Genomic DNA, 12,044 nt, shown 5'->3' with positions numbered 1-12,044 from the left:
ATGTCTTTTTTTCTGAGAGAGTATTGTACTTTTTCGAGAGTATCTACTTTTTTTCGGATTGGCATGTACTGTGATGGGACTTGGTAGACCTGTGCATGAGCCCTACAAGGCCCTACACTTGAATTTAGACCACGCTACGCCACTGATCCAATGTAAAGTAATATGGAACAAAGGAGAGATAAGGCTGAGGAAGACTTGAGAGAAAAGGGATGGAAAAGGGAGGAGGCATTGGATAGGAAGGTATATGGAGGGGTAGGATAAAGGAGGGTAACGCCGACCCCAAATAAGATTGCGATAAGTTGCAGTAAAAGAAGAAGGAGAAGAAGAAGAAGAAGGAGGAGGAGGAGGAGAAGGAGAAGAACAAGGAGAAGAAGGAGGAGAAGAAGGAGAAGAAGGAGGAGAAGAAGGAGGAGAAGGAGAAGAACAAGGAGAAGAAGGAGGAGAAGAAGGAGGAGAAGAAGGAGGAGAAGGAGGAGAAGAAGGAGAAGAAGAAGGAGAAGGAGAAGAAGAAGAGGAAGAGGAAGGAGAAGGAGAAGAAGGAGAAGAAGAAGGAGAAGAAGAAGAAGAAGAAGAATAAGAAGGAGGAGGAGAAGAAGAAGAAGAAGAAGAAGAAGAAGAAGAAGAAGAAGAAGAAGAAGAAGAAGAAGAAGAAGAAAGTAATATGGAACAAGCTAGACGTGAGGAGACGAAACCTATCTGAGACGGATAAGTTTGCGTGAACCTTTATAAGGTTTGACCCTAATTATTTTTATAATTGACGTTATAGAGATATAGACACTTCTCTCTGGGGTAGAAAAAAAAATAAAATAAAAAAACTGTGCTAATCTTTTTATGACTGTCGTTTACTCCACCATATGTGTTGTAAGTTAACATCACTTCCCATCTTCTCCCTGTAAGTCTCTACAATGACAATTGACTTGAAACACACAACCAAAGTAAATACGTAATATTGGCAATAGATCAGTTGCGCTTACTTGGGTGATGTTTCAAAGTCATAGAGCAGGAAAAATGAGGACCAAGACCAACAGAATTTTTCTTTTTCTTCTACGACTTCTAGATACCGAGATAAATCGATCTGAAAAATACCGGTAAATCGTGAAGTTTGACGTCACGGCATACACTCCCCTAGGTGATGACGTCATAATTCATGCTCCCGCTTCGTTTGTTTGTGCGCAAGCGTTTCTGCACATTTTGACGTGAAATCTGACGTCACAACTCTGAACTTTTTCATTAGAACGGCAATTAAAAATTGAATTTTCGACCTTTTAAAGTTACTTTTTTGGAGTTTTGACCTCGGATTTGGATTTTTCACAACTTTTATGTAGGAATCGGCCTTTTATTAGTTTCCGGTTCGTTTTTGTTAAGCTACGCCGAGCAAGACCACTAAATGGATGAGTGACATGAACGGCCATGCCTTAAGGATTTACTAGCAGTAGTAAGTTTTGTTATAAAATAAAGCATACTTAAATGCTCGTTACAAATTTCCTTTCCCGCTTACTACAACTAGATAATTTTAACGACTTGCCTTGGACTCGAACCATTAACTTCCAGACATAAAGTCCGCCCACTACTACACCAAGTGATTAGGATATCCATGATACTTCGACTATTCGCATTGATGAGTTGTGAACTCATTTGTGAAAGTGTCACTCAAATGAAACGACTCTCCATTGCTATGTTGGTATCGTTGTATCGCGTACCGGTGTTATAATCATTTAGATAGCTTATAGTATAACTATAATGCGCGCCGGTGCTATAAACAATAGACAGGTAAATTCTTTGTATAAATGTATAATATCTATTAATTAATATTATAACTGTGTTCCGCTAGACTAGGATTGGAGAGTTTCAAGGTCATGCACAGTACAGTGTCAAGGTCACAGAAACTAGACGTGTGGAAACACACATCAGTGCTATATGATGTGTATTTCCCATTGAAATTAATCCCATATATTTCCCATTGAAACAAAACCCACTGATTTCCCACAGAAGAAGAGAAAAAGAAAGAAAGAAGAAAAAAAAACGTGTCTTGTAATTAATTTATTTATTTTTTAAGGCTTAAATGGCAGGATTCTCAATTGGTAAGCTCTTCCGCCCAACCGGTTCTTTTAATAAAATATATTATTACAATTTTGTTTTCAGCCATAGTACCTATATCTCAAGAGAAAAAAAAAAAAAAAAAAAAAAAAAACGTGTCTTGTAATTAATTTATTTATTTTTTAAGGCTTAAATGGCAGGATTCTCACTTAGTAAGCTCTTCCGCCCAACCGGTTCTTTTAATAAAATATATTATTACAATTTTGTTTTCAGCCATAGTACCTACATCTTTTTCGTTTTGTGGAAAATCTGTGCGAAATATTTATTAATAACATAATAACTGTGAGAGGCAGTATATTGTGTAGGTACTATCTTGATGAGAAGAATAAACAAGGTTTTTTTAATTAATTTTTTTTTTTTTTTTTTTTTTTTTTTTTTAAGGCTTAAATGGCAGGATTCTCACTTCGTAAGCTCTTCCGCCCAACCAGTTCTTTTAATAAAATATATTATTACAATTTTGTTTTCAGCCATAGTACCTACATATATCTCTCGTTTCTTGGAAAATCTGTGCGAAATATTTATTAATAACACAATAACTTTGAGAGGCAGTATATTGTGTAGGTACTATCTTCATGAGAAGAAGAAAATGCGTATGTGAAACATTTGCCGCAACTCATTAAAATCTGAAACTATTCGCATAATTTGAGTGACGATTTTTTTCCTCAAAAACCAATACCGCATAACAAGTACTTGTTTACGGCGCGGTGGTGACATAATTCTGCATATTTTCACGGGCGACATTTCGGCCGTCTCATGTATGTATTATCGTTCATCTCATATATTCTTGGTCGTCTCACGTATTGTCGTCACAACAAAACGTCCCACCCCTCACTCCCTTCATAACTGACCTTCCTTTCTTTCTTCCTTCCACTTCTTCCTTCTCTTCTCTCTCTCACACATTCTCTCTCCCCCCTGGTTCTTTTTGCGCTGATATATTATGATAGATGTCCCCCAAATTTTCCGCTGTGCAATATATTCTTGGTCGTCTCACGTATTGTCGTCACAACAAAACGTCCCACCCCTCACTCCCTTCATAACTGACCTTCCTTTCTTTCTTCCATTTCTTCCTTCTCTTCTCTTTCTCACACATTCTCTCTCCCCCCTGCTTCTTTTTGCGCTGATATGATAGGTGTCCCCCAAATTTTCCGCTGTGCAAGGTCTTTTTTTTTCTTCTTTCAAGATTTAGTTCCCATATACCTCTCACCCTCTGGAATTGAAATTTTTCATGTCTCACATAATAATTTTTGAACACAATATTCTCCGAGCTGTGCAAGGTCTTTTTTTTCTTCTTCTTTCAAGATTTCGTTCCCACATATACCTCTCACCCTCTGGAATTGAAATTTTTCATGTCTCACATAATAATTTTTGAACACAATATTCTCCGAAAATACTATATATTTTTTTCTTCTTTTTAAACATTTGTAGATATGTAAATGTTCTTGCAATTTTTTAAATGAGGTAAAAGAAGTAGGTACCTATGAATGAATTAATCATTTAAGCAGACGCTAGACCGCAAATTCGTAGAAGCTTAACCCATCCTTTAGGACGCTAGACGAACCTCATAAAAAAAAATTCAACGGGACGAAACTCGTTAACTGCCGGAGATTCTCCAATTAATTCGGGATTTGGTCAACCACTCACCTGCAGCGGGCACATGTGAAGCATTTCTGATGGTATGTCTTGCCCAGGGCAGTCACCACCTCGCCCTCCACATATTCCCCGCACTGGGCGCACTTGGTCCCGAACTTCTTCTGGTAGTCACTCGTACAGTAGTAGGCACCGTCCTTGTTGAAGTAGCCACCCTGGGCGAGCGAGTTCTTGCAGACTGGAGGGAGAGAAGAGAAAATGGATTAGTAAAAGAAAAAAAAAAGTAAAAATCTGGTGAGAATATCACACGACTTTCCTTATCCTGTTACCATACCATTTATATGCATTTTTATGTTCTGTTGTTATGTTGAAATATTAATAAATGGAAACTTGAAAAATTATTAAATTATGCTTAGCTGGGTTTCTTAATTATTATTTTGGGGTCTCCTCTCATAATTATTTCGATATCTCTCATCAGTAGAGCCGAAAACCGCTAAAGAGCGGATGAAAAGCACTAATCTTAACCAAAATGTCCCTCATCATGTGGGCGATAAGAGACATATGGACATACCTAATATTAATACATTTAAGTGCTGGGTGAACACGAGAACACCAGAAGTTTTTTTTTTCTTCTTCTTCTTCTTCTTCTTCTTCTTACCATGGTTTTTTGGTGATGAACATCGAGTTTTACAGCTCCAGGAATCGAACCCGGGACCTTCTGATTAGGAGTACACTTACCGCTACATTGGAAGCAAGTAATGTGAAAGTATTTGTCCTGAACTCTGAGCACCTCACCGGAACATTTCTTTTTACAGCTCGTACAGTAGGCCTTGACTGAAAACAGAAAAACAGAACAACCCAGAGTTGTTAGATTTTGAAACAGAAAAAAAAAACAGGACTGTTGGATATTGAAACACATGAAAACAATCTCCTCGGAGGTGTAGTGGTCAAGGTTCTCGCCTCGTGAATAGAAAACCGCGGCTTCAATCTCTATTGTGGATCAGGTGCATCTTCTGATGAAGTGTTTCGCACATCGAAGCGTTTACCCCTTCATGTGATTTTAATTACAGTTAGTTGTAAAGTAACTTCCCGAAAACAATAAGCTGTTGAGAATTTGACCACAATAATAGAGATATCTAAGGGTTAGGTGGTAGAGAACGACCCAGGCTTTGTCCTCGGCTGCGAGGCTGAGTGCTATGGTTATTATGATGTCATTATACAAAATGGCGCCAGAAACGTCGTTTTACGATATTTCTGTGATCTGTTGTCTTTTTTCTCCTCTTCCTCCTCACCCTCTTTGTATTCCTCTTCCTGCTCCTCCCCCTTCTCTACCTCTCTTTATTCTCACTCATTTTGCTTCTCTTTCTCCTCTTCTTTCTCTCTCTCTGTATCCTTTTTTCTCCTAATTTATGTCTCGTTCTCTTTTTAGGTTCAAATCTCGGTCCAAACATGATTTTTCTATCTCCGATAATTGAGAAATCACGACGCTCTTCCGATCTATAATAATAATAATAATAATAATAAATCATAAATCATAAAAATATAACAGAACGTATAGAAATAAACTAAAAATCATAAAAAATATGACAAAACGTAATATAAGTCAAGGTCACACGAAAGGGAAGAATTGATAAACAAAGATAAGATAAGAAATCGATAAACTCAAAGCGGAGAATGTAAGCGCTAGGTCGCGGGATCGATTTCCGCCCAGGGGCCGACTTTATCCTGAACGGATGTTCGTTCCGTGTCGGTGACACCTTTATCGTCCAAATTTTACGCACACGAGTGATAAATGAAATGATGAGGTCAAAATAACAAAGACAATAAGAATGTAATTAAAGACAAGGAAATGAAGTGAGTAGGTAATACTGTTTTGAGTGTATATGATATGGATAAAGAAGAAGCTAGATAAGGCACGAAATATGTGGGATGATTGGATGAAAGAGAGAAGAAGCAGAAGAAGAAGAAGAAGAAGAAAAAAGAAGTAGAAAAAGAAGAAGGAAAAAGAACAGGTGATAAGTTGAAAAATACCGAGAGCGAAAAGAAAATATAGCGAATGTTGAATGTACGTATAGTGTGCTGCCTGGTTGCTGCTGTGTGGAAAGAAATAAAAATAGATAATTTACTGAGAGAGACAGAAGACAAGAAGCGAAATAGTAGATGGAAAAGCAGAAAAAGCTAATGAAGAAAGATGAAAAAATGAAATAGGAAAAAAGAAGACGAGAAAAAAAAAAAAAAATGTTTCTGGACAAAGTTCCAGGAAAAAAGCAATCAAAAGGATAGTAAAAATGCGAAATATGCAAAAATGGATTCAAAATCTTGTCAGAATCATGAGATCAAAACAGGTTAAGCTACGTTCAGTAAAGCGGATAAAAGGATGAGGCCCCGACCAAACGCCGAGTAAGGCTAGAGCGCTAGGTCGCGGGTTCGATTCCCGCCACTCCCGCCAGGGCGGATTTTATCCTGAACAGATAATGTTCGTTCTCGGAAGGGCTGGCTTTCTCCTATCCTGTCCTCCTTCTCTCTTCGATTTCGGGACGATAAGACCTTAGCAGTTACAGTTCCTTCTATCAAACGCCTTGAGAAAAAAACGAGAGGATATAAGAGAAAGCCAGACGTCCCCTTCCCGGAACGGCTGGCTTTCTCCTATCCTGTCCTCCTTCTCTCTTCGATTTCGGGACGATAAGACCTTAGCAGTTACAGTTCCCTCTATCAAACGCCTTGAGAAAAAAACGAGAGGATATAAGAGAAAGCCAGACGTCCCGGGCGGGAATCGAACCCGGGACCTTGCGCTTACAAGGCAGACGTGCTAGCCTCAAAGCTAACTAGGCTGGTGTGTATATTATTTTAGCCTGCCAATGTAGGCCATGAGAGAATGGTTCCAAAGAGATACTATCATCTAGGCTGGCATATATTCCAAAGAGATACTTTAGGCTGTCGGAATGCTATATTATAGTGTCGAGCTTCCCGATATAGAGTTCCATATTAGAGTGCCGGAACCCAGTCACCCGATTAGCCTGCCGGCACCCTAGTTTTTTTTTCTCAGTGCAGTTCTCATCCGATCACTGAAGCTGTTTGTATAGTCGGTAGCCGGTAGCTTGTTATTCATACTAGTATTACTAGCTCAATATTAAACGAAATAGCTAGGGTTTTTGATAAGCGGAAATTGCTAACTGCGGTTTATAGTTAATCATCGAATGATAGTATCTCTTTGATTAAGGCTAGACCCGCCCTACACGTTACGACAATTGGCGCGACTAAATTCATGCCAATCAATTCGTACCGTGTATGGGTGGCTTAGGCCGGCCATCCACCATCAGGTAGACCCGACAGGCGGACCTGATCAGGTGTACCTGTCAGGTGTACCTGATGAGTGGTTGGCCTTACTACGCAAGTGAAAAAAAAAGCAAAAAGGCATCCAAACAAAAGCGCAAACATACCCAAATCCGCAGCGTTAACCTTTTCTGCTCCGTGACACAAATTCCGCACACCAAGCGCAGAGCAGAAAAAAATTGCGCAAAAATGCCCGGCAAATATTAATGTTTGGAAAACATTAATGAGATGGAATGAGAGGGCAAGCATGAAAACAGAGAGGGAGAGACAGAGAGAGCATGAGAATTAGGTTAGGTAAAACATGTTAGTAAGTTATATTTAAAGCAATGGAGGACCAAGATCTTAAATCTAAATAGAGAGCACATTTTTCTTTGTAGATTACAATAAATTTGTAGATTACAAAAAAACGGGCATTCTCATTTAAATTTCCAAATCACCATTAAAAATAATGACAAAATTGCTACTTCCACAGTGGTCAATCCTGGTTTTTGTCACCAATCAAAGAACAAGAATCATAGAATTATTACTGGGTTCAGGAAAAACAGAATTGAAAAATTCCTGGTCGTTAAAAGGGACTTCTGGAACATCCTGTGTGTACAAGGCAGGGACTTCTGGTACACACTGTATATACCTTCGTCTACGTACTGACTTCCTCATTAGCCTAGAACTATGTACCTTAGCTTTCCTATCTGTATGTATTTATCCATTTACTAAATCTCTATGTATTTATCTATTTACTAAATCTCTAAATCACCATTAAAAATAATGACAAAATTGCTACTTCCACAGTGGTCAATCCTGGTTTTTGTCACCAATCAAAGAACAAGAATCATAGGTTTATTACTGGGTTCAGGAAAAACAGAATTGAAAAATTCCTAGTCGTTAAAAGGGACTTCTGGAACACCCTGTATGTACACGGCAGGGACTTCTGGTACACACTGTATATACCTACGTCTACGTACTGACTTCCTCATTAGCCTAGAACTATGTACCTGGCTTTCCTATCTACAACAGCGGATCGACCATATGCCTCTGGACAGGGACTTTTGGAACACCCTGTATGTACAAGGCAGGGACTTCTGGTACACACTATACCTACCTACGTCTACGTACTGACTTCCTCATTAGCCTAGAACTATGTACCTTAGCTTTCCTATCTGCATGTATTTACCTATTAAGTAAATCTCTATGTATTTATCTATTAACTGAATCTCTATGTAGGTATTTATATACCTATTAACTAAATCTCTATGTAGGTATTTACATACCTATTAACTAAATCTCTATGTAGGTATTTACATATCTATGTACTAAATCTCTATGTAGGTATTTACATATCTATTTAATAAATCTCTACGTATTTATCTATTTACTAAATCTCTATGTATTTATCTATATGTACTAAATCTCTATGTAGGTATTTACATATCTATGTACTAAATCTCTATGTAGGTATTTACATATCTATGTACTAAATCTCTATGTAGGTATTTACATATCTATGTACTAAATCTCTATGTAGGTATTTACATATCTATGTACTAAATCTCTATGTAGGTATTTACATATCTATGTACTAAATCTCTATGTAGGTATTTACATATCTATGTACTAAATCTCTATGTAGGTATTTACATATCTATGTACTAAATCTCTATGTAGGTATTTACATATCTATGTACTAAATCTCTATGTAGGTATTTACATATCTATGTACTAAATCTCTATGTAGGTATTTACATATCTATGTACTAAATCTCTATGTAGGTATTTACATATCTATGTACTAAATCTCTATGTAGGTATTTACATATCTATGTACTAAATCTCTATGTAGGTATTTACATATCTATGTACTAAATCTCTATGTAGGTATTTACATATCTATGTACTAAATCTCTATGTAGGTATTTACATATCTATGTACTAAATCTCTATGTAGGTATTTACATATCTATGTACTAAATCTCTATGTAGGTATTTACATATCTATGTACTAAATCTCTATGTAGGTATTTACATATCTATGTACTAAATCTCTATGTAGGTATTTACATATCTATGTACTAAATCTCTATGTAGGTATTTACATATCTATGTACTAAATCTCTATGTAGGTATTTACATATCTATGTACTAAATCTCTATGTAGGTATTTACATATCTATGTACTAAATCTCTATGTAGGTATTTACATATCTATGTACTAAATCTCTATGTAGGTATTTACATATCTATGTACTAAATCTCTATGTAGGTATTTACATATCTATGTACTAAATCTCTATGTAGGTATTTACATATCTATGTACTAAATCTCTATGTAGGTATTTACATATCTATGTACTAAATCTCTATGTAGGTATTTACATATCTATGTACTAAATCTCTATGTAGGTATTTACATATCTATGTACTAAATCTCTATGTAGGTATTTACATATCTATGTACTAAATCTCTATGTAGGTATTTACATATCTATGTACTAAATCTCTATGTAGGTATTTACATATCTATGTACTAAATCTCTATGTAGGTATTTACATATCTATGTACTAAATCTCTATGTAGGTATTTACATATCTATGTACTAAATCTCTATGTAGGTATTTACATATCTATGTACTAAATCTCTATGTAGGTATTTACATATCTATGTACTAAATCTCTATGTAGGTATTTACATATCTATGTACTAAATCTCTATGTAGGTATTTACATATCTATGTACTAAATCTCTATGTAGGTATTTACATATCTATGTACTAAATCTCTATGTAGGTATTTACATATCTATGTACTAAATCTCTATGTAGGTATTTACATATCTATGTACTAAATCTCTATGTAGGTATTTACATATCTATGTACTAAATCTCTATGTAGGTATTTACATATCTATGTACTAAATCTCTATGTAGGTATTTACATATCTATGTACTAAATCTCTATGTAGGTATTTACATATCTATGTACTAAATCTCTATGTAGGTATTTACATATCTATGTACTAAATCTCTATGTAGGTATTTACATATCTATGTACTAAATCTCTATGTAGGTATTTACATATCTATGTACTAAATCTCTATGTAGGTATTTACATATCTATGTACTAAATCTCTATGTAGGTATTTACATATCTATGTACTAAATCTCTATGTAGGTATTTACATATCTATGTACTAAATCTCTATGTAGGTATTTACATATCTATGTACTAAATCTCTATGTAGGTATTTACATATCTATGTACTAAATCTCTATGTAGGTATTTACATATCTATGTACTAAATCTCTATGTAGGTATTTACATATCTATGTACTAAATCTCTATGTAGGTGGGGGATGAAAGAGGGGAAGAGAGGGGGGGGGCAGAGAAATCCTGGATTAAGGAGGGAGAGAGAGAGCTGGGGGGAGGGGTTAAAAATCAAGCATTATGCCTCGTTTACATTCAGCTCACTTCTGTGGCAATGAGCAGGAAAGTGGGCAGGGAATTGGGCATGACGAGAATGTAAACACCTCACTCGCCTCGCCACTTCTCTTCTACTGCCACTGCTCCTGCCCTGTGCTCCCCTTATTGTCGGTTCCAATCAACAAAGGGAAGGACAGAGGAACAGGGATAGACAAAAATACAAGCCTAAACGAAACAGCTGACTCCCCAGTCTGCCCTTGATCTAATTTCCAAATCCAAACGAAAAGGTGAACGGAGTAGGAAGGAGAAAAAAAGATGGGGCAGGAAAATAGAGCAAAAAAATAATATTAATCCATCATAATCTTATCACAAATTGATTGATAGTTTACAAGTTTATACATCAGAGCCCCTCTGTAATTTCAAACTATTGCTATAGAAACATTTTATTATTGAGCCTAAATAACCGGGTTTGCCAGAGGCCAAAGGCCGCATTTACCTATTCTCTGCAAGGATAGTAAATCACTCGCATTAGTATTGCTAGCAGCCGGAGGCCGCATTTATTAGTAATAAAATAATTAGTATCAAAAGAAGCGGGCGAAGGCAGCGTTATATTAATTCATTGCAAAGCTAACATAGCCGGCTTTGCCAGCGGCCGAATGCCGAAAAGATAGATAGATATATAAAACTATAGGCATGAACAATAATACTAGAAAATTACACAACCACACTGAGAGACTGGGACTTTAGCTGTACTAACGATGATCGATCATCCGCTAGAATTTTTTAACTGATCTTTTGCGCTCGGCTCATTTTTTGTGCGATGCTTTCCGCAACTGGCCAAACCGCTCATCCGATTGCTATGAAACTTTGTCAACTTATAGCTTGCACTCCCGTGAAGGTCATAGGCTATTTTCCGGTTTGTTTTTGTTAAGCTTCGCCGAGCAAGACCACTAAATGGATGAGTGACATGAACGGCCATGCCTTAAGGATTTACTAGCAGAAATCCGGAGCGAAGCGACGGCTAGTTTTGTTATAAAATAAAGCATTAAATGCTCGTCACGAATCGAATCTTCTTTCCCGCTTACTACAACTAGATAATTTTAACGACTTGCCTTGGACTCGAACCATTAACTTCCAGACAAAAAGTCCGCCCACTACACCAAGTGATTAGGATATCCATGATACTTCGACTATTCGCATTGATGAGTTGTGAACTCATTTGTGAAAGTGTCACTCAAATGAAACGACTCTCCATTGCTATGTTGGTATCGTTGTATCGCGTACCGGTGTTATAATCATTTAGATAGCTTATAGTATAACTATTTATAATGCGTGCCGGTGCTATAAACAATAGACAGGTAAATTCTATTCTTCACAAGGAAGGATTGTCTCTATCCAAATAGATCAACCAGATGGATCGACACGGAGTTAGATGACAACATTCACCTGGCATAATGGAGCAGTTGCAAATGGGTAAAAATTATACATAAATGGTCAATTCCTATGTAAAAAGTTGGGAGAAATCCAAATCTGAGGTCAAAACTCCGAAAAAATAACTGTAAAAAGTCGAAAATTCAATAAAAATTATAAATAAATGGTCGATTCCTATGT

General features: G+C 36.6%; 1 protein-coding gene across 1 annotated transcript in view; it reads right to left on the bottom strand.

Moving 5' to 3' along the window:
* LOC103512164 (actin-binding LIM protein 1) overlaps positions 1-12,044 on the bottom strand; it is a 73,895-nt gene that overhangs the window by 24,291 nt on the left and 37,560 nt on the right. The window contains 2 exon segments of the mRNA XM_026825725.1: positions 3,736-3,922; positions 4,423-4,518. Coding sequence (XP_026681526.1) covers positions 3,736-3,922; positions 4,423-4,518 — 283 coding nt within the window.

The sequence above is a fragment of the Diaphorina citri genome, unplaced genomic scaffold (genome assembly GCF_000475195.1).
Source record: "Diaphorina citri unplaced genomic scaffold, Diaci psyllid genome assembly version 1.1 scaffold800, whole genome shotgun sequence".
Taxonomy (NCBI): Eukaryota; Metazoa; Arthropoda; class Insecta; order Hemiptera; family Psyllidae; genus Diaphorina; species Diaphorina citri.
Note: the sequence above shows the minus strand (reverse complement) of the source record. Positions and strands in the feature narration are given on the sequence as shown.